Source organism: Oculina patagonica, chromosome 4 (assembly GCF_052425735.1).
Source record: "Oculina patagonica isolate OP01 chromosome 4, crgOcupat, whole genome shotgun sequence".
Taxonomy (NCBI): domain Eukaryota; kingdom Metazoa; phylum Cnidaria; class Anthozoa; order Scleractinia; family Oculinidae; genus Oculina; species Oculina patagonica.
Genome location: NC_135761.1, coordinates 8,274,574 through 8,297,993, shown reverse-complemented (window position 1 = coordinate 8,297,993; position 23,420 = coordinate 8,274,574). Strand labels below are relative to the sequence as shown.

General features: G+C 39.3%; 3 protein-coding genes and 1 pseudogene across 5 annotated transcripts; 2 read left to right on the top strand and 2 right to left on the bottom strand.

Annotated features, from left to right (window-relative positions):
* Positions 1-470: 470 nt before the first annotated feature.
* Positions 471-16,601, top strand: LOC144649329 (uncharacterized). Of its 2 annotated transcripts, none has more exons than XM_078508818.1 (11): positions 471-627; positions 1,098-1,250; positions 7,116-7,203; positions 7,586-7,942; positions 8,489-8,631; positions 9,386-10,885; positions 11,504-11,560; positions 12,663-12,797; positions 13,558-13,638; positions 14,481-14,556; positions 14,790-16,601. In XM_078508818.1, the coding sequence occupies exons 2-11, from the start codon at positions 1,101-1,103 to the stop codon at positions 14,906-14,908; spliced, it is 2,706 nt and encodes a 901-aa protein (XP_078364944.1). In that variant the 5' UTR covers positions 471-627; positions 1,098-1,100; the 3' UTR covers positions 14,909-16,601. The 2 variants fall into 2 exon arrangements, with proteins under 2 accessions (XP_078364944.1, XP_078364943.1); XM_078508817.1 differs by lacking the exon at positions 471-627 and adding an exon at positions 669-962.
* On the top strand, positions 2,424-5,108 carry LOC144651374 (uncharacterized). The gene has a single exon (XM_078511308.1). The coding sequence runs from the start codon at positions 2,424-2,426 to the stop codon at positions 5,106-5,108; it is 2,685 nt and encodes an 894-aa protein (XP_078367434.1).
* A 138-nt stretch (positions 16,602-16,739) lies between the features above and the next one.
* On the bottom strand, positions 16,740-18,941 carry LOC144649359 (collagen triple helix repeat-containing protein 1-like). The gene is made up of 5 exons (XM_078508851.1): positions 18,923-18,941; positions 18,691-18,799; positions 18,421-18,563; positions 18,204-18,308; positions 16,740-17,262 (listed from the first exon to the last, which is right to left on the bottom strand). The coding sequence occupies exons 3-5, from the start codon at positions 18,514-18,516 to the stop codon at positions 16,939-16,941; spliced, it is 525 nt and encodes a 174-aa protein (XP_078364977.1). The 5' UTR covers positions 18,517-18,563; positions 18,691-18,799; positions 18,923-18,941; the 3' UTR covers positions 16,740-16,938.
* Positions 18,942-20,126: 1,185 nt separating this feature from the next.
* LOC144649324 (collagen triple helix repeat-containing protein 1-like) lies at positions 20,127-21,334 on the bottom strand (annotated as a pseudogene). The gene is made up of 2 exons (XR_013569886.1): positions 21,038-21,334; positions 20,127-20,605 (listed from the first exon to the last, which is right to left on the bottom strand). The product of XR_013569886.1 is annotated as a collagen triple helix repeat-containing protein 1-like (transcript).
* Between the last annotated feature and the right edge of the window lie 2,086 nt (positions 21,335-23,420).

The window sequence follows — 23,420 nt, the reverse complement described above, 5'->3', positions numbered from 1 at the left end:
GAATGGCGTCTGGCATGATTGACAGCTGATTAAGGAATAAAAGAAAGTGAAATTCGGGAAAAGAGTGAATGGAAATAAGAGTAGTGATTATCAATTTCGCGGCGAGTTTTTCTAAAACACAACCTTCGTCTGAACTCGTTATGTTGAGCATGAGTGCGTTAGGCCAAGGAAGAGACTGCTTATCCGAGCGTATAACAAGGGCAAGGAGAAAAAAAAAAGAAAATCGTAGAGCGGACCGAGCCATGCGCGTTCTGGGGAGCGAGATCCTAGTGAAACCGTGCTATGTTCGCTCCGCAAGCCGATTGTTTTTTTTTTTATTATTTTTTTGTATGAACGCCTCTCCGATTTCTCCATCACATTACTTTCGCGGCTTCTCCGCTAAAAATTTTGATCGCATGTTAGTCCAGTCTTGCGTTACTTGTATTTTGAGCCAGCAATTTCATTAGCCAGCAAAACAATCACGAATGGTTCCCGGATGCGGTATTTTGGCGGGAATCATAATCTTGAAAGCGAACAAAGAAGGAAACTTCGCAAAGACGCGTTCTTTGATCAATCATCAACTTTTCGCCACAAGAGCCTCTGAGGTACAGAAATTCAAGGAAAACGAGTTCATGCACAACCCACCAGGTAAAAGCGATATTTCAACCGGAATTTAAGCGAATTAGTTTACGTTCGGGCCTATTCGATTCGCGTCTGAATTTATCTGGTCAATTGCGCGATCAGTTTCTTTCAGCTTGTTTTAGCCTTGCATAATTTTCCGGGCATATTCATGAACAGTGACCGAATATTTGGATCAGGAAGCAGACAAGGTCTAAAGATCAATGAGAATTGAAAGTTTAACGTTTATGCCGATGTACTTTTATCTGTTCTCGAAAGCTAGTAACCCATTGTTTACGAATTCAAAAGAACATCGCGAAGTGAGCTTGTTTTGCAAGAGCATGTTTATGTTTGCCGATGAAAAGGTAACCGCGTTTGTTATAAGCTTAGTATATTAACTTTCGAGTAGTAACAAATTTGCATGTTTTACGCATTATGTTTCATAAACAGCTGGTAAGAAGTTTTATACAACCGATTTTCTTGCAATTGATTTTCCGCAGAATATGGCCGCACAAAGGATGGCAAAAACTCTGTGCGGATCAAACGCATCTCCGAAGACTCCCAGCAACACAACATTGACAGAAACAATCCCTTTACATATCACTCCCATAGACCCAATCGACTCGGATAGAGATCCAGACACGCCGCATAAAGTAAGCTTATGTGACTGTGTTTTATTTTAATATTAACTTCAGTATGTTAAGCTGCTTTTAAATTACTTGAACTCATTTGCGTTCTATAATCAATTTTACAAGATCAATAGGTTAAAATATCGCAAGCGTGAAATTGTTGGTAGAGCGGTTTTATTCTTTTGCGGTACGAAACACCGATGATTTGTAGTTCTGTTTAAAATTTCGCTTTCATTTTGCGAATCTGTGCCGAAGGCAACAGAAAGCGCTTTGTTCGCGTGTTGCTAGGAAGTAAATTGTAATATCTAAAGCTCAAAACACTGAAATTCTAAAAATTTATGCAACAGCTGGTTGCGTGCAAGGCTTTCATTGTTTATTGTGTTTCTGAAATGTTTATAGAACTTTATAGCTTTAATTTTAGCGATTATAGGTACAATATTATTATAATAATGAAAAGATTTTCTAATTAATACATGGACATGTCTCGTAAAAACTGAAATTTTTAGTTTCAATAGCTGATCTGCCTGTCATGTTGTCACAGAAAGCACTTGGCCAACAAGAATAGTAAATGATATGAGAAAGACAACCAAGAGGATCAATATGTTATAGCACAACCCTCCAAGTTTATTTTTGTCCTTACTAGCCATTTGGCCACCAACTGCTCAAGTTTGGTCGCCAGTGAAAAATTTTAGTTGCTAAATTAAGCTCACGCTTTCAATCCTTTTCCTCAGTTTTGGTCACCAGGCGGGCGACTTCGGTTTCAATTTAGTGGCCAGCTCCAAAATTTTAGTTGCTATGGCAACTAAAATGGTCTTGGAGGGTTATATCAAAATATATTATTCATATTCAATCACAAAGTTGTGTGATAAGTGTATTATTATAACAGGCTTGTTCTGGGATAATGTTAGCCCTTTGCACAGCCTACGTAGCAGGCTCTGGTTAACCAAGAGACATGCAAGGAAGGGGGGTCCCTCAGACCTTCCCACCCTAGACTCACAGCTTTACCGCTAGGAATTAACCTCACGTGCCAACAAGACCACTCCCCCATGTATCCTACCTTGCCGAGGTGGGGGGGGGGGGGGGGGGGCTTGCGTGCCTCTGTGACCCGGAGAGTAAAAAGTACTTGTTACGGAAACATTGACAACAACTTCAAGGCAGCAAGACTTGGGAGAGGAGGGACCCTTCAATCAAGGGAGTATGACGCGATGCAGTGAAAACCGTTCGGAAGCTATGTTGCCGACTCCCCTTCTTACTCCCAAGAGAATAACCAAAATAGCCACCTGGAACATACGAACCATGTTTGAAGCAGGGAAAGCAGCACAGGTGGCAAAGGAAATGGAGAGCTACAAGGTATCGCTGCTAGGTCTCTGTGAGACGCGGTGGAATCAATCAGGGCAGTTGCAATTATTATCAGGTCAGACAGTGTTATATTCTGGACATGAGGACGAGGGTGCACCACACGCAGAGGGCGTGGCAATCATGCTAGCCAAGGAAGCACAACGAGCACTCATCAGCTGGGAAGCGGTCAGTCCACGGATTATCACGGCCAGATTTGCCACCAAGAAGAAAGACATCAGTATTAACATCATACAGTGCTATGCACCTACAAATGATGCTGAAGATGAAAAGAAGGAAGAATTCTATGACCAACTGCAGAGTGTAGTTAACAAACAAGGAGATAAGGATGTCACTATACTCATGGGAGATCTGAATGCAAAGGTAGGAGCTGACAACACGGGGTATGAGCGGGTCATGGGCAGGCATGGGCTTGGAAGGATGAACGAAAACGGAGAACAGTTTGCAGAGTTCTGTGCACAAAACAACCTAGTCATTGGAGGCAGTGTTTTCGAACACAGGCGCATCCATAAAGCAACGTGGAGATCACCCGACCACGTGACCGAAAACCAGATCGACCATGTGTGTATATGTCAGAGGTTCAGGCGGTCTTTACAGGATGTGAGAGTCAAAAGAGGAGCAGATGCAGCATCAGACCATCATATGGTTTTGGCAACTCTCAAGCTACGTCTAAAGCGATGTAAACCACCTTCTACCACCACTAGAACAAAGTATAATGTGGACCTGTTGAGAGACAAGGAGACTGCAGATAAGTTCAAGATCAACCTCGCCAACAGGTACCAGGTGCTCCAGCAGCTTTATGATGATGAAAACGCGTTGCTTGAAGAGAAGTGGCAGCAGACAAGGAAGATGTGGACTGAGACATGTGAGGAGACTGTTGGCAGGAAAACAACCCAACATAAGGACTGGATGACAGCTGGAACTCTTCATAAGATCCAAGAGCGCAAGACGAAGAAGGCAATTTTGAACACGTGTAGAACAAGAGCAAGTAAGGCAGCAGCACAGCAACAGTACACAAGGGCCCACAAGGAGGTGAGGAGGAGTATAAAGAGAGATACAGAGAGGAACCACATCGACAACCTAGCCAGGCAGGCGGAGGAAGCAGCAGCACGGGGGAACATGAAGGAGCTCTACAACACAACTAAGAGGCTCGCTGCTAGATACCAAGTAACGGACAAGCCAATTAAAGACAAGCAGGGGAAAACATTGACATCAACAGGCGAACAGCTAAAGAGATGGGTGGAGCATTTCAGCGCGCTCCTAAATAGACCGGGCCCAGAAGACCCCCCGGATATACCACCAGTAGAGTCAGAGCTGTCTATTAATTGTGCTAAACCACGGCTGGAGATAAGAAAGGCAATCCAGGCACTGAAGAATGGTAAGGCAGCTGGGACAGATAGTGTTCCTGCAGAAGCTCTCAAGGTTGACATAGGCACTTCCACTGAAATTCTGTACAGGCTATTCGAAAACATCTGGGAGGAGGAAGAGATTCCAAAGGACTGGAAAGAAGGGCTTCTCATTAAACTACCAAAGAAAGGAGACTTGAGGGTCTGTAGTAACTACAGGGGAATCACGCTTTTATCAGTTCCAGGCAAAGTCCTAAACAGAATTCTTTTAGAACGAATGAAAGCAGCAGTTGATAACCAACTACGAGACCAGCAAGCTGGCTTTAGACAGGACAGGTCATGCACAGACCATATTGCCACTCTTCGCACAATAGTGGAGCAATCCCTGGAGTGGAACTCGGCTCTTTACGTCAACTTTATTGATTATGAGAAGGCCTTTGATAGTGTGGATAGAGAAACACTGTGGAAGTTGCTGAAACACTATGGCATACCAGAAAAGATCATAACACTCATTCAGCGAACTTATGAGGGAATGTCATGCAGAGTGGTGCATAGGGGCCAGCTCTCAGATTGCTTCAACGTCAGGACTGGTGTCCGACAAGGATGCTTACTATCACCTTTCATGTTTCTTCTTGTTATAGACTGGATTATGAGAACCACCACCAAGGGAAAGAAGAATGGGATTCAGTGGACCCCTTGGACACAGCTGGAGGACTTAGACTTCGCTGATGATCTGGCTCTCCTTTCACATAGCCATGACCAGATGCAGGGTAAGACCACCGGATTGGCAGCAACATCAGAAAGAGCTGGTTTAAAGATCAACAGGGATAAATCAAAGGTCATGAGGATCAACACCATCAATGAGAATCCAATCACAGTAGAAGGAGAGCAGCTAGAGGAGGTGGACTCGTTCACATACCTTGGCAGTGTTATTGACAAGGGTGGAGGTACGGATGTAGATGTAGGAGCAAGAATTGGCAAGGCAAGGGCAGCATTTAACATGCTCAAAAACATCTGGAAGTCCAAGGAAATCAGGACTGAAACCAAGCTTCGCATTTTCAATTCTAATGTTAAATCGGTTCTCCTCAATGGTTCAGAGACGTGGAGACGCACAAAAAAGGCACTACAGAAGATCCAAACATTCATAAACAGTTGCCTGAGACGTATCTTTAACATTTAGTGGCCTGAGAAAATTCGCAACGAGGAGCTGTGGCAGCGAGGAGATCAAGAACCAATTGGCAGGCAGATTCTAAAGAGAAAATGGGGCTGGATTGGCCATACCCTGCGGAAAGAACCAAGCAACATCACGCGCCAGTCCTTGACTTGGAACCCCCAGGGAAAAAGAAGGAGAGGTCGCCCCAAAAACAGCTGGCGTCGCGACACGGAAGCAGAGCTAAAGTTTATGGGTTTCGCTTGGCAAGATGTTGTGCGGAAAGCCCAAGTTCGAGCTCGCTGGCGAGCTGTTGTCAATGGCCTATGCTCCACCTGGAGCGATGGGCCTAAGTAAGTAAAAGCCAACAAGACCGTCAGGCTACCCGTTGCATTGGGAAAATATTAGCCATCAATCTCTTCTATGAGGACTGCATGTAATATCAAGACCCAGCTACATGTAGTTCTGCCTGCACACTTTAGATTTTTGTATTGCATCGTTTGTTTTGTGTTGTTAGTTTGAATTCTAATGGGGAACTGTTAGCCTAAGGGAAAGGTGCCCCTGCATTGGACTAGCAATATCCCATCCGAGGGGCAGTAGCTTGTGGCTTCTTTCTATAGAAAAACCCAACAAGGTCAGCTACCTGACCTGCCAAATTAGTAGATACAGTACATGTAATTTCAAATGATTTAGTAGGAGCAGTGGCAATTGACCTGTTGTGAAATTCCTTGATGACACCCTGCCTTAAAAACTTATCTAGAATGCTCTACAAATTTACATGTTTATAACCCACTAATAATTAATTTTTGTGCCCCCTTATTGGACAAAATTGGACGGCGGGTATCAACGAATATATCCCGTCCGAATTGATATCCGTCGCCTGATTTTGTAGGCAAGCACAAAACAAACGAATGAAGTCACCTTATTTAATTCTAACTTTTAATGAAATCACAGAGTTAAAAAATCACGTAAACCAATCAACTTACATTTGTTTCAACCACAGTTGCGCTGGGTTTATTACGTAGGTTTTTTTCCTATAAATTTACTGGCGATAAAGCATGTTGTTGAAATTGATGGGGGGGTTATAAAATAAATAAACCCCTTTCTGGCTTGCTGGTATATTGGAGGATAATACCCTTGGTTGAAAGATTGTCCTCAAAATTTCACAGTTTCCCTCGAAGCTATGCTTCTCGGCCAATTGTTCATTTTTTGACAATCTTTCAGCCTTGGGCATTATCCTCCAATATACTAGCTGCCTAAAGGTGTTTATTTACTAATTAGCTCAGTGTCCAGGATACCACCATCAAGAAGCTGGTCAATATCAAGAAAATTATGGAACACTTCTTTGTTGGCATTTTAACTGACAGTATTAACGAGAGGAGCAGCGTGACAAAAAAAGCTAACAACTGCTCAAAGGTGGCCATGTGCTCAACTCACTTACTTAAATCACTTTATACGCAACTCAACATACCTACATACATCTCACATACATTACAGCATCTAATTTACAAATCAAGCTCTGTAATTTGAATATTTTTTCATTTGTAGCAAAACCAGTTACTGTAACTATTATTTTTTGGATTTTGAAAATCCCTGTCACCATTTTTCTAGCTGGTTCCCAAAATTTCCATATGATTCCAGTGGAAAGAAGACAATTATTTCAGAATCACAGGTCAAAAATTCTGCTTATGTTTGTGATCAATAAATTAAGAGCCCTGTTTTACCACCTTTGATCCTATGGTTACCAGCCTTTACTTTCAATAAAGCATGTTATGGATGGTGCACCTCGAAAACCCTGGCCAATTTTTTTAAGTTAACTTTGTCTTTCAATTCCGACTTAATCTTTTTCAGTAGTAGCAGTGTTTATTTACCATTAAAGTTAAGGTATGCAAAAAAAGACAATGACAACAATACATGGTGAGCAGCTTGGTCAGGGATAATTTGATACATGTACATCAGAAATGTGTCAGAGCCCCTTACTTAAATTAGCTCCTGGGACTTGTAAGAAATTTATCATTACATTTTTCTTTTATCTAGGAATCATCATATAAAAAGAAATCAGGGAAACTTGTATCAAAAAGAAAGCTTTTTCTGCAGAGTGGACAAAATCTTCACATTAATAAAGGTATCTTATAATTTTTGTATTGACTTCATAAACTAATGTATGATCTACATGTACAGGGCTCAAAAATGTGAATTCCAGTTTTCCCATGAGGCAAGCATCTCTCAATTTTGCTTGCCCAAGACAGTTGCATGGTTGACTAAGTGAGTTGCATGAGTGAGCAAGGAAAATCACTTGCCCGACAGGAAAATCTGCTTGTTCTGGATGTATTAGGAAACCAAATTACTTATGCAGGTAGATTACATTGTATGTCTACATGTGTACATGTGATGAAGCCTCATGTACATGTAGGAAACCATATGAGTCCCATAAGATATAGTATGGGACCAACCTGGCTTCATCAAATTATTGATTTGCATAGTTAATTCAATTTTTTTTTTTGAAGCTAAGAGACATGCTGGCCCAAAAATTCCAAATGCTGCCACTCTAACCCCAAGGCCACCAGATGGTTCCAGGCCTCATTTTCCTTTAACAGAGCGTCAGCAGCTGCAATATCTTCTTGAAGTAACAGCGAAGGAGGCGAGACAAGACTCTGAGTCCAGCAGCAACGATGATTTGCCTGTAATTACCAACAGAGCAGCTAAGAAAGACACGAGCAAGGACAATCTCATTGAGGCTCGTATCCGAAAGAGGAATGAACGTGGAGAAACTGCACTACATGTGGCAGCCATAAGAGGGGATTTGGAGGATGTTGTTGCACTGATAAAAGCTGGAGCTTTAGTTAATGCTAAGGATAATGCTGGTGAGTATGCGTATGGGTATGTATGCGTATATAGGCATGTAAGCTGTGTATGTGATGTCCTCTTATTTCTGAGCGTTACTGTACCTACATTGTACCATTGATGTCATCTCTGTGAGAAGCACAGTGGCCTAATGGTTAGTGTATGGGGCTCTTGATTAAGCAGTCCTGGGGTCATTTTGTCGTGTTCTGGGGTGTACCCATGCAGTGGACTAGCATCCCATACAGAATTGGCCTGTGGGCCACTAAGCTCAAATGCAGACTCTACACCCTCTGTTGATGTCATCTGCATGCTAGGAACTTATCTAACCCAAGGGTGCTGAAGATAACAATATAATTATTATTACAGCAAGAAAAGACTTTTGAAAGTGCTGAATAATTTGCATACATGTACAATGTACGTCAATGTATGGAAGAACATCTCAAAACTTTTATTACTGAGGTGTTATATTTAATGGGACCATAGTATGATACATGAAAAAGTAACATACGTTTCATAGTTACATGTAGAGTCAGCATTACTAATTGAGTGAGAATTACATTTTTAAGGTTGGACACCCCTCCATGAAGCCTGTAACTATGGCAACCTCAGCATTGTTCAAGAATTAGTGTGGTCTGGTGCCGATGTTAATAGTCTAGGTTATGAAGATATTACTCCATTGCATGATGCTGTTATTAATGATCATGTCAAGGTTTGTACTATTTTTTTCATGAGTTTAAGTTAGTTAGAGTTTCAAGTTTTATAATATTGTAACTGGCAGAATTCTCGATAGACTTGTATGAAAATTATATAAGCTGTCAACTCAATGCATGCCAACTTTTGGAAAACTTGAGTAATTGTCCTGACTTTTCCAATAAATGGAATCTGGAGAAATTACATTTTGTATCTTCTAGCAGAAAAAGTGATCTTTTGTGCTGTCATGTGAAAGAAATGCCACATTAGAAACATACAAAAAATTGAAAATTGGACATAACTTTTTGTGTGGTTTCAGGAAATATCTGTATACCCACCCCAAGAAGGGCCATTGGAAATTCTGAGGGGAAGGTTTTTTTTTTTTTTTTGGGGGGGGGGGGGAAGGACGTTAAACCCCCAAATCTTTTTTTTAAGGGTGGTATGTTTTATTTGGAGCAACACAAAACCAAAAAAAAATGTTTTCTAGGTCTGTTTGCTAGATAACATGGTATACATAATATTATTGAAAACAGTGCATGGAGTTGTTTTTCTTATCATTTGGTGGAAATATTTCCTTATTTAATTCAGTTTTAAAAGAATATTCTTACATTGTAAATTTTTTTGAATCAGTTCAACAAAAAATCAATTTCAAACAAAGAGCAAATTTCAACTGCGACATACACTAAATACAGTTGTACTCCCACATGCACTGAAGGTTTGAAAACTGCTAGTTCCATTCTTTGTTAATGAAAGCATCCTTTTTCCTTTAACAGGTTGTAAAGTTTCTCTTGGATAATGGAGCAGATTCTAAGCTACAAACATCTCAAAACTACAGTGCATCAGACTTAGCAAGGTCTGAAGCAGTTCTGAGCCTGTTGATTCCAGAAGAAAAATCAAGAGACTACTATTCAATTGAGCCTCAAAACTCACACCCAAACCCTGAGTACAGTCACCCCAACTTCAACTTGCCAGAAGTGAAAATCAATGGTGTAAATAGTTCTTACATTCAGAGAAGCTCATATGATGAAAGATTTGATCAAGTCATAGATGCGAAGACCTCTTTCCCACAAGGGCATTCATTCCAAGGTTCTCAAGAAGTCAAAGTGTATATAAATCCACAGGAAAATTTTGGAGTCAATGGAAACAATCATATTGACAAACAAGATTTGTGTTTACAAAGTTTTCCAGCAGTGTATGGCTTTCCTGGAAATGCTTACCAGTTTACTAATGAAATAGAAGTTAGCAAAGAAAGGGAAGCTATCGGTACAAGATTGTTGTCTAAGGAAGTTGTAGAAAATAATAACAAAGTACAGGCTAAACAAGATTATGAAGCTTGGCATTTTCAGGAACCACCTTGTGATGGTGTAAGTTCTGACGAGTTGCAACTCAATGGAAAAACTGAAGTTGTCAACAAAGCAAATGAAGCTGCTGTCTCTGAGGATCATGTTAAAAACCTTAACATGGAGTTTACTTCAGTGCCAACTTATCCAAACAGCATAGAGGGACCTGTTGCCGAAGATCTCCAGCAAGTACATGCAAAAACCTTGCCAGTCCATAAACCTGGTGTGACTGTGACATCAGAGAGTGAGGAAGACACAGTCAGACCAGAAAAATTAAATGAGTGTCTTGACAAGGCAATGATTCAGATATCTTCATACTTGGAAACTAGCCAAAAGGTTGATGTGCAAGTGTCTTGTAATAAAACAGACCTTAACAAATGCAATAACAGTCAATTAAAAAATGACAAACCGCATAGTGGTAAAACATTGTCAAATGAATTTGTCAATGTGGACGTGCCTCAAAAACCTGACCCAATGGAGACTTCCTCAAGTTTTTACAATTATCAAGAAGGTCACCCATCTGATGGTTCTTCTCTCCTAAAGAGAATGGAGTGTAAAGAAGATCACACCAAAGTTTTTGCAGAAGAAGTAAATACTGATGTAACAAACTGTGCTGAACAACAGCCACAAATAAATTTCACAAAAATCAAGCCAAGAAATGAAAAGAAGAAGGATAGTGGTGTGTCTGAAAGAGGTGGCAAGTCTGGCAGAAGGAAAAGGTCGTCGACAAGATCTTCTGACATTAGTAAAAGTGAGAACAATCAAAGCTTGAGAACAGAAGAATGTACAAGTCACATATCACACCCAACCTGGAGGTCATATCTACCTAAATACAGGTACAGCATGTCATCCATACCAATTAGCATTCCTGGTTATGAAGATTTCCTAATAAACAGCAAAAACAGCGAGAGTAGATCAAATTCTTCAAATGAGGTGAGTCACTGTTGGTAAAAGGGTCTGTTCAAATCATAGGTACTGTAGGTATGTACACCTGTACATGTATGTGTAGGTACCTGTAGGTTCGTAGGTAAGTAGGTCGGTAGGTAGCTAGGTTCTAGCTAGGTAGGTCGGTATAGTTAGGTAGGGGTTGGTAGGCAGGTAAAGTTATCACCTGTAGCATTGCGCTCTGTATTCAAGGGTAACATAACACCAATCAACATCTGATTGTTCACCCATGACATTAAGGCAGGCAGGGAGGCAGGGAGATGCTTGAAGTGAGGAAAACAAAAATGAGACACTAAAAGACTTTTTTGCGTGTCCCAAGCTCTTTTCTTTGACCTTTGCATTGGGCATGTTGCATGGCATTCCTGGTTGCCTTTCTTGTTTTAGCACTGGAATGTCCAAAACAAAAACTTGTTCGAAAGTTGTTGCATCAACAAAGTGCAATAAAGAAGCAATGCATTGGTTAGTCTATTTAGAAACGACTCAGATAAAAAAAGAAAAGATACACAATAATCTACTAAAAACATACACATAGTTGAAGCCGAAGAGAAACTCAACGTGTAACAAATTAACTGGCCAACTTGTATTTTCTTCTTTCACATCCTTCAGAATCCAGCACAAATAAACCAGTTGGAGAAGCTGATCTCTCAACATGACACAGAAAAGGTGACATAGCTTTCTTTATTTTGTGGACTGAGTTGCATTTAATGCCTTGTAATCCCTAAAAGCCATGTTACATGAGGCAATGTTCCTTACAACAGGAAATGCTTATGCGATAAACATTGCATTGCCAGTTGGCGAAAATAATTCACGTCTAACACCCCAATTTTGCAACCTGCAATACGACAAAATGTTACGTTGGCGAGTTGCAAAAAAAGTAGGCTTTTCTCTACCTTTTGCAACATTGAGGGGCAAGTTGCTGCGTTTGGCATGTCAGTTGCAACTTGCAGCACATTTTTTTTTTTTGTTAAAATGAGCCAATCAGAGCTTGTCCTTCGCTTACAGGTATAATCATATCTATAACAAAATTCTCGATTTTGATTGGTTCTGCGCACGCCTATTTGTCACCTAATCGGCGCGCAATCACGTGGGTGTCCAATTACAGGTATCCAATTTGAGCAACTTCAAATTGGATACCTGTAATTGGACACCTACACCATCTGTGCATCAATCACACGCATTTGAATGGGTTTTTTCTTGCTGTTTTTCAACTTTTTTGTTGTCAATTGAATTTACCTTTGACTTTTTCTAACAGAAAAGGTTCCTAAAGATTTCCTAACCTCAAATTTTGTTATTGACACGACTAATTAGTAATTGGACCTCGTGTCGTACAATTCAGAGAGTAAGATTTCAAAATGACTTGCCCAATTACTCCCTGAATTGTACTCCACTCAGTCCAATTACTATTACATATCAAGAGAATTTTTTTCCTGCAGGTGCATTTTAAGTTTGTGCAAGAAAATTCCGAGTGTGACACCCTCCCTGCAACTTGTAATGTTCAGTGTTGCAAGTTGCACTAAGCAAGGAAAATTGCCTCGTGTGACATGGCCTTAAGAAAACTTGACTATTAGGGTTACATGTCAGTAAAAGTCAGGGTTATTGTTTTCTTCTGTAGTATTTATAATTAATTATAATGGGCTACCTCAATGTAGTGGATAATCAGAATTCTCCAGAAAGTTGCTAATTTATGAAAAACAATGTACCTACTTCTATTTCTTGGTTGCAAAATGTAAGTCCTCTGTTTAATTTTTTTTTCTCTATTCATTAGGTTAAACTGCGCATGACCCTAGAACAAGAGCTGGTTCGCCTGTTTGGAAACTGTGCCCGTAAGTCGGCTGGATATCAAGTACCGTACAGTGTATGCACTGTAATTTCTTCACAAATGCGAGCTCCTGGGATGAAGGTACATCTATTTTGCACAAGCCGTCCTTTCTCTCTGTCCCACCCCTCTTCCTCATTCCTTTAATTTAAAAATCTCAAACAAATAAAAGACATTTTACTGAGATTTTTATATTATCATGTGTAAAAAAAAGGTTACAGTGAAATCCTGATTTCTCCACAGGTAGCCCAAGCTCCTAAAGGAGCCGTCAACATAAAGACCACATATGACATTGCGTAATAACATTATTATAAGGGTTTGTATGGGAATTTACCGATCGTAAAAAATAATTCAAAATAGATGAAAAATATTCCATAAAATTGACTTACCTATCCTCTTCTATGCATATCTTGTGTTTCTATGTCGTTTGGGGGCGATTTGAAGCCATTTCAGTGGGATTTAGGTTCGCTGGTTTCCTAAATCCCACTGAAATGGCTTCAAATCGCAAGATATGCAAAGAAGAGGATAGGTAAGTCAATTTTATCAAATATTTTTCCTCTATTTTGAATTATTTTCTACGATCCGTAAATTCCCATACAAACCCTTATAATAATGTTATTAGGCAATGTCATATGTGGTCTATATGTTGACGGCTCCTTTAGGAGCTTGGGCTACCTGTGATTTCTCCAACCCTTATTTGTTCTAACCAAAAGTGATTCCCCCCCCTCCCCCCTCAGTCAAACACTGCAATTGTACTCCCAATTTCTCGAAGCAATTTTCGTTTCCCTTGGAGGTTCGAGAGATCGCAATTCCAGTGTATTTACGTACAAATTTTGTTTTCTAGCAAATGAGAACAGAAAAGGAGCAACCTTTATCCATTAAGCTTGAAGTGGAAAAGATTCTAAACAAGTTCAACAGACTCAAGGTAATTAAAAAAGTATATTTTGCTAGTGTACAATCTGTTATGAAAGTAATCTGTTCTGTATGCTAAGTATCCGTGACCTGGATACTCATTGTTGTTTTCTCTGTATTCTGTATATAGCTTAATTATGATTTATTTATTTACCGTAAATGATCTAATAGACGCCCGGGGCGTCTATATGATTTTAGGAGTCCTGAGGGAGGCGTTAAATAGATATGAGGCATTTATTAGAGAGAGCCGTTTATTACATTTTTACTGTAACAACGTCAGGTAAACAAAAGCTTGCGTAGTTTGCTCACAGAGTAAGAATAGAAAACAGAGTTTGTGAGGGTCAACGATGTTGGCATCGATGTCCAAGTCAATCTAAGTTAATCTATTGAGCGTTTTCTTGGTTTTCAAGGCGATCCTTAGGGGGGCGTCTATTAGGCACGGGGCGTTTATTAGAGGGGGTGTTTATTAGATACGAGGCGTTTTTTTTGAGAGAGGGCGTTTATTAGATCATTTATGGTAACTTGTTTATTTCGCATACTTTTGTTATTCACATTTTACTTCCTTTTTCTATTGTTTCTATTAATTGATGTGTCTTGTCTGTTTTTTTTAACGTGTCAGTAACCAACACGATAGCATATGCTTCTTTGGTCACTGAGCACATTTTATTTTGGCTTTATTCTTGTTTTATTTTCCTTATTTCAATGAATTTTCTGTAAATAGTGTGTGATAGTGAAAAATGTTGGTAAATAGTGTGAAATAATAAAAATCTGAAAAATCTGTTTTTCAGAGATTATTTTTTGTGTTCTATCTTTTGACTCGTGTTTACATTTCATGTTGTTATCTTTTCTCGACAGACTGAGATGTTAAAACGTCAAAACCGAGAGATTGAAGTGATATTCGCTTTAGAAAATTTCTGGTCAGAAAATCAAGGTAGGTAGCAATTTTCATTTTATCCCGCCACAATCAGTCGAGTCTGACAAAGCTTGTTTCCCGCCGAAAACTAGCCATGGTAAAACACTTTTTCAACCCTTCTTGAATATGTCACTTGTGACAGAATTTCAGTTGTAACATTCAAACTCAAGTAGTTTTAGGACTTTTCTTGAAAAAACTGTTCTTTCATTAACAGCTAATTCAGTTAGCTAATCCAATTCGTGTTGTTTTAGGTTTGAATGGGCCATGCAGGTCATCAACAAGAACCTGGAAGGACTTCAGTGAGGACTTCGACCTTTTACCTCCCAAGTTTAACGAATACTATGAAGAAGTACTGTGCGCTACAGACTGAATACGAAACTAAAACGTAGTTTCAACTTACCGGTATATCCCACTCACACCAAAGCTAAAACACGTTTTAAAGCTGTTTTGTTAAACACGGTTTAAAATTGTTTACTTCATAGACGTTTTCCAGCTGTCTGTCGACTTCAAAATTGGCACAATGAAAATACAAGAGCTTACTTGAACTATATATGTGAAATAATAATCTTTTAGTTTTATGTTGCTGACTTTCATTTTGTTAAACCTAGTTAAAGCTGATTTCCAGTCCGTACTGCGCAGACTCGGGGTTTGTTTTCGTTTTTGTTTTGAATTCGTTGAAACGTTACACTTCGGTGACAGCATACATGAAGTTTTTTAGTCCGCCATTACAGTTCGTTTCGTTCAAGGACTTCCGATGAGCTAAAACGTCGGTTTGAAATAGCGTCAAGGTTCTTTTACTCGTTATTATTTGTTCTGCAAGGATATCTGGCGTTGATAATGAAGAAAAACGTAAGTTTGTCGTGGAATTTTTAGTTTTGCTTGTAAACATTCCTTCGTGGTGGGCTCGCATAAACATTGCAGCCGAGATTGCGCAGTATGGACTGGAATTCATCTTTAACTAGACATGTATCTGACATCTACTTTTTCAATAACATTCGTTCGAACGATTCATTCTTCTGGCACACATCCAATGCAGAGACGGGTTTCATTCATACACTTATATGAACTGCTTTGTACATTTTATACTTACAACGCTTTTCATCTGTTACATACACGTTCTGTCCATTCTGATTAGATTGAGAAATATTTTTGTAAGCAATGTTTGAGCTATCGATAAAAAAATCTATACGTAAAAATATCTAGAAACTGACAAAATCATCAGTGACACTCGAAAGGGCCTGTGAACGAACTTTTAATGTGGACTCGCTCCCAAAGGCTTTATGGAAGGATTTGCAGACAATTATCGAATCGAAAGGGAGACGTTACCAGCATTCCCGGACGCCCTTACTATTTTGAATATGTCATTTCTTCCCAGCTTTTCACCGCCTTTTTACAAATATTGAATAGGGTCTGGGGCTAGTCAGGTCCGGGTTGTGTTGCTGTTTGGGATTGGTGAGTGAATAGGTGTTGAAATTGAATGTTTAATTATCTGCGTTTGTGGTTGAGACAATAGTGAAAGAATAAGATGAGTTAAAAAATTAGGAGTATGAGTTATAATCAAGGTGCTGTTAAACGAATTAACGCTTGAATAAAAAAACTTAACGTTGATAAATCTTTGAGAAGAGGCCTCTTGCTTTCTTACAATAAAATGTTAACGTAAATGCCTAAGGCTGCTTTTCACTAGCGACGGTCAGAGTGCCAGTGGTAATCAGAAGCGCAGACCTAATAAAACCATAACAACCACATGTGCATTATAATTTAAAGACACAAACAAACGAGACTAACTTTGAAAAGTGTTCATCCTAACAATATTTCAAAAACCCATATGACATCGGTTTCAATCTTCGTCACTTTTGGCCATCTGTTACCCTCTTTTGCATTTGCTGTGTTTTTGAGAGACCCAAATTCGTAATTAACACCCCGAAGCGACACAACGAACATCACCGTCCTTTTTATATGGGAGTCCCCTCCCCCGAAGGGGTCTGGTACTTTAATACGCGTGTAAGGGCTAGCAGACTGTCACAGCACAGATACAGAAGGATTGGTCTTGTACTAGTCTAGAACCACACACACTAAGTTTATTATGTGCAACTAAAAGCGATCTGAAATGTGCAGGGGCCTAGGGACTGCAAACTCGAAACCGCGCGCAGTCTGGAACCGGAAGTAACTTGGCTAATCACTATCACAACAACAAACACGAGTTTTGTTTAGTATTCCAGCACCATTTTAAAACTTGAACAAACAAAACAAAATCATACTGCTGCATTACAATAGTCTCTTAAGAATGGCATTAATTTATTTTACAGTATCTACTACTTTTGAGACTGTTAAAAGCCAGACAATTTTTCCTTTTGAAACATGTCCCCAGAACACGCAAACAGAACCAAAGAGATTGTACTTCTAAGTTTCCTTGGGTGGTTCTACTTCTTCCACGATGATCCTGCTCACGGAGTTCCAGCCAGTGTGCACGTCCCCTCTCGTGTAACCAGTACAGGAACCCACATTGAGCTCCACTTTAACAGGACCCTTGTTTATTCCTGAGCAGTATCCCTCAAAAATAGTTTTGCCCTGAGAGTAAACCGTCGTGTCAACTGGTGCGGAGCACTCGACGCCGTTGATTGTAAAGAACCATCGGTTACAGGCGGATTCTGTCAATACCTTCATGTTTCCTTTATATTCAACATGGAGATGTGTTTCGCTCCAATCTTTGTCAAATGAACATTCCTAAAGCAGAAATTAAAAATATATAACCAGTTTTTATAGTGAGTTTAAATTTTAAATTCTGATTTGCGTACGCAAGCAACCGATGAAAGAAACAACTTCGCGCAAGAAACGGGAGAGACGGGAATATTTGTCCACGAATTATATTCAAGGGGATCTTGAAACTATTTTCTATTATTAGAAAGCAGAGAATTAACTCTTAATTTTTAGTAACATGAGTTGTTCTGCCTCAAGATTATTATATATTTTAACCATGAGCGATTTAAATTTGTCTTGCACCCGGGCCGCATATTTATCAGAATGGACACATCGTAAACTCCAGGGAAAATCAAATTGGGAGCTCCGCTTTTAGGCTTGCTTAAATCTAAATATTGGTGAGTTTACCTTAAACTTTCCTTATATGTTTTCGAATTTTTTCAGTCTTATGTGTCCTTTGTATAGCAGTGAGAGACAAAAACTAGCTGGGTACCAGAAAAAAAATTTCTCACACGCGTGTTGAAGGATCGACCGAAAGCGTCTACATCCGAGGTAAAAGTATTGCGTTTTTTTTTTCTTATTCTTTTTAAGGGAAGCCACCATACCCAAGAAACGTCTGTAAATGTTAAACTTGAATTTACACGTTTAAGCTAGAGATTTTCTCAAGTTTTTCTGGTGTAAATTATGTAATAGCTAAATTTAAAATGTATCACAAAGACCAAGAAATTCGCCACTAAAGCAGAAGTGGTTTCACTTCTATGTTCTCGTTTCGTGGTCTCGATCAATCTAGCCTGAATTTCGATCATCTTCTTGCTTCGGGAGTTAAAGCGACCAGAGAAGACGGCTTGAATCATGCACGCTTAAATCAATCAAATTTGTCGAAGGAGCAGTTCAATAGGTAGGTTTAGGATTCATCTGACTGAACATTCGTTTCACAAACACATAGTTCTGTAATGAATAGCTCTTACACATATTTTCCCGTCGTTCACTTCACTGTTTAGGTTATTCCAAGAACACTGTTTCCAGTTTAATCCCCTGGCGCGTCTGTGCTTTCCAACCGGTGTTTTGTCGTCCTTGTTGCGGAAAAATATTAAAATTTAGTATAGTTAGAGGTTCAGAGCAGGCAGAAAACTGAATTATTTAATTTAGGTGTCAGTGGAATTAATTCTTTGTACTGATACCTACCGCGCCTTGCAGTCGCTTTCTCAGCTTAGCGCTGTGGACCAACTGTACAATCACCAGGAAACTCAGGAAAAGGACCAAATAAATTGCCCTCGACATGATCTTCCAGCAAAGTTAAACAGTATCACATACAGGTTCATACAGACCTAAATGCAAGATCCTTGTAAGTCTTGTATTTGAAGTGAAGTTAGCTTCATGAAGGGAAAAATACTGAAAGTATAAAATAAGTTTAGTTTAGTTGGTATATATGTTTGTGAAGCAGCAAAACAATACCTTTCGAAGCTAGTTTTGCACTTCGGATAAGTTAATATTAGCGGATGTGCCTTGCCGATCTATTGAGCTCAAGTAATGCGAAAAATCAATTCTCTCACGGTGGTCCAACCTAAAAGATTGAGTGACTCAGTCAATACCAAAAATTCGTAACACTGAATTACTAACCAACTTCCTAAGCTAGCCAGAAAGATGCTAAAATATATAACTTATAAAAATGATAGAATCGACATACTAGGGGAACGTTCAAGCAAGAATCAATCATGTCAATCAAACTCATCTGTCGGTGTTAAGTAAGATGTTGTAAAAGCCACAGTGAAATGTTTTCTATAGATACGCCGGCGTCAGGGAAGAAAAGTCAGTGAACAATTGTAATTATGCTTTCACACTTTAATTCCCCCGATAGCGTCCCCTCCCAATTTTTTGTACTTAAGAAATGTTAAAGTGCAAATGTCACAAGATAGGCCATTTTTATGCTCAGAAGCCGGAGTTATGCTCTGGTGTAAAAACTACAATTTCTTAGATACGAGGCTGCCTCTATTAGGAATCCACCGTCAGATGTTAATCTGTGAAAGCATATTTCCAATGGTTTCAGCAAAGTGGCTCAAGCGAAAATCATTTGACAGTCCCACACTAATTTTCAAACCAAAGAGTTCATGTCAGTTGACAAAGCAAAAATAAAATAAAAAAATAATATAAACTACTCTCTCTTAAAAGAGATTATTTTCTAATCTTTTCTGAGATTATTAGTATTCAAAGCCTTCCATTCCTTTTAAGTAAGTAATAAGCTAGCGTACAGATCACCTATTTCACCTATTTAAGGCGCAATCGATTTGTTCCGTATAAAACGGCAAAAGAGTATGTTGATTGAAAACTGTCGATTTAAAATATTGGCTTGATTAACGAAGATAAGTTAACATTTGGATGCATTTGTAAGAATTGTAAGACATTTGTGGAAGACAAATATATGCCAAATAGTTTTCTTTAACTTGATATATCCACCGAGACAATCCACGAAAATTTTTTACTAAGAGATCACGAGCAGCTTAAAACGGCTTCTTGCGAGTAGCTTCCGAATAGCCCCCAGACTGCCATTTCACGCTAATGAAAGGTGACGACTTCGGAGTGGGACTGGAGATAGGGAACAATAGATGGAAAAACCTTTCCCAGGCCACCGCTCTGACAACCTCCCCCACCCTTCTCTCTCTTTTACAATGTATTGTTTTTGTTTTTTGTTTTGCTTTTTCTGCTATAGGAGCCTCTGCGAGGATAAGAAGTCCAAATGACAATTTTGTACCTCAAAAGGGAAGGAAATGGTCCTCTAAATACAGACAGGAGTCTCATTAGATGCAAGTTTACTGCTTCTCTTGCTTGCATACCGGCCAATACATCTTCTAAACCTTGAAAAACTGAGCAGACAAAGATCACACTAATGCGTTATATCAGTCTTTTATTTATTGCATTTATTTCGCCTTTACACCATTCCAGCACCATTTTCACAAATCTACAATTGAGAATTTTTAAAGGCAGACACTTTTCCGTTTGCCTTTTGCCGCTCTATAACACCCAAACAGATTGTGATTTTAACTCTCCTGGGGAGGCTCCACTTCTTCTATGATGATCCTGCTCACGGACTTAAAGCCGGTATATGCGTCCCCTCGCGTGTAACCCTCACAGGAACCCACATTGAGCCCCACCTTTACAGGGCCCTTGTTGATTCCTGGGCAGTAACCCTCAATGGTTGCTGTACGGATGATGTTCCATTTGCCTTCAGAGTAAACCGCCGTGTCGATTGGTACGGAGCACTCGGCGCCGTTCAATGTGAAGAACCATCGGTTACAGCTAGCTTCTGAATCATGTTTCCCTGGTAAACAACTCGGAGGTAGGTCTTGTTTCTCTGCTTTTCAAAGGCGCATTCCTAATCGGAAAATAAAACACACTTATTAACAACAACAACAACAAGCTTTATTTGTACGACTATAAATACATACAGTATTGCAAAAGCATAAAACTTTACTAAAGCGAAACTTATGACAATCATAATTATCATGTAATAGAAAAAAAGTAATAACGTATGTGTTACATCACTTTCATTCGATAGATTCGATTCATTCGATCATTTCGTAAAGATAAGCATGATGGAAGGTTGGTATTTTGCAGTACGGACCATTACAGTAGAGCAAGTTTTGCCGAATTATGTTTATTAATTTTGGAAACATTGGACGGGAGTTTTTTTTTTTGGTGACTAAAAGAACGGTCAACGAGAAAAACGAGACGCGAGGGGCGACCTCTTTCTCCTTCCTTTCATAATAACAAGCTATGTACAATGTAAAGCTGGAAGAACGCTTACGCATATTTTGCCTTCGTCGACGTCGCTGCTCAGACTTTTCCAAAAACACTGTTTCCATTTTGATATCTTCCGGGCTTTAGCGCTGTGGATAAACTGCAGCTGAAGAATCACCAGGAAAGTCAGGCAAAGAACAGAAAAAATCGCCCTCGACATGACGCTTTAACACTGTCTTTCAACGGAGTATAGTCTAAAAGAGAAACATAATGGCCACACTTAGGAAACTTGCGTTTGAAAATGCGGTTTAAAGCATTTAGGATTAGTTTTTTCCTACTTTTTGATGCGTTTGCTAATAAAACATGGTATAGTTATGTCCAAAATGTCCGGTTTTTAGTTGTATTTAAGCTTTGTACAAAGTTCTTCAAAATGTCAACAAATATTTTGCACGGAATGAGAAGAAAAGCAATGCAAATCAAATTAAAGGATTTAGGGCGTTCCTTCCGGCGAGGGCAAGGAAGGATGGTTGTTGGAAATTGAAGGTTCGTGAATACTGAGAAAGCAAAAGTTCTATGTTAAATTCTCGTTGGCAAAAAAGCCGGCAAAAGAAAAAACCTCCAGAAAAAATAACTACGTACGTAGTAAATCCAGAAACGATCAAAAACTACATTACCTTGTTCACGGGCCGCTTTCGAGTGTGAAGTTATTGTATCTTGCTGTAGTGCTAAATAATGAAAAAACAAAATGCTCAGGGGTATTTGAAGTTGAGTTTTGCTCAACACGCCAAGAATCACCAAACCGTCAATCAAACTTATTATATATTAGCTTGCCTAAAAGGTCCATTAAAAGCTTAAATGAGGTGTTTCTAAGAAGCGACACAGGTCTTATGTAAGAATGTAAACGACCATTAAGCTGAAAGCTTCTTCGAATTGCACGAAAGGAAAATGGTTTTTATACTGACACAGATATAAAAACCACGTTTGCTATTTTCACATCGTCCTATGACATGTTCAATCTTATACTTTCAGCTGTACTATTCTCTGAACAGACCGACATTAGCCACATTATCGGTTTACTATATCAGTAACGGTGTCAATACCCCGTAACATAATTTGTTCGGAAAAACGGCCGATTATTCCGGAATTCAAATAGAACCCCTGTGAAAGGTATCCCGGTGGATTTTTTTTCGGAAAATAAGGTTACACCTTTTTCCCGTTTTTCCCGGAGTGACCGGAAATTTTTTGTACCATTTGCTAAAAACATGCAGACTGTTAGTAAACAGAGCAAGGTCGAAAATTGAACCAAAAAAACACTAAAATTTACCCGATGAATCGATTCAAATTAATTCAAGATTCTAGTGGAGCGTAGATAAAGAACGTTTCTTCTCAAGCGGCAAGAATGTTTTCCTTAAACTTTCTCCAAGTCTTCATGAAGACGGAAGGTAAAATAGAAGAGTTTTACCCTCGATCGCCGTTTTTTTGTAAGCCAAGCTCTCGCGGTGCTATCAGAATGGAATTTTTGAAAGGAACAGCTTCTTTTTGTTCCGTTCACGTGATGGACTGTTCCATTTGTCGAAAAATTCTCACCGATAGTTCCATGTAAATGATAAGCTCTCCGCATCCCCTGGTGTAAAACTGTATATTCTCCTAGCGGCGAGCTTGCTCTCAATCCATGAGCGTTTCAATGGGCGCAAACGAGACACCATCGTATCAAGAAAAGTGGCTCAACTTTGATAACAATAGGCTTTGTTTTACGACCTTAAAATGACCCTATATGGCCATTTTTGAACAATGGCGGTAACAGCTTCTAAATACACGCGGGAGTTTTAAAAAGTTTTAATTACCATACGAGCGGGAGATTTGAACGATCGGGAAGACCGAAGATTTAATAAATTTAACCCAGGGGAGGTGGTACTGGTATATTTTGCTCGGTGCAAATAGTTAATCTCGGGTGACTGGAGGGCAAATGTTGTAATCAAAAGTAAAAGCTACCATGTGGTTCGCATTCCAAGTATTTTAATATATAGTTAGTGCGATTTCATTTTCATAGCTTTAGTTCGCGTCTTCGTAACAAACAAAAAGTTAAGCAGTATTTCATGTTCAAGAGTTATGCGGTATTTTATGTTCAATGCTTTAGTTCGCGTCTTCCCAACAAATAAAAAGTTAAGCGGGATTTCATTTTCAAAGCGCCGTTTCGTGTCTTCACAACGAATAAAAAGTTAAGCGGTACTTCATGTTCAATACTTTTAATAGCTCGCATCTTCGCAACGAATAAAGAGTTAAGCGGTATGTCATGTTCAAAGCTTTAGTTTGCGTCTTCGCAACAAATAAAGAGTTAAGCGGTATTTCATGCTTAATGCTTTAGTTACGTTCGCGTCTTAACAACGAATAAAAAGTTTAGCGGTTTTTCATGGATTTCATGCTCAATGCTTTAGTTCGCGTCTTCACAA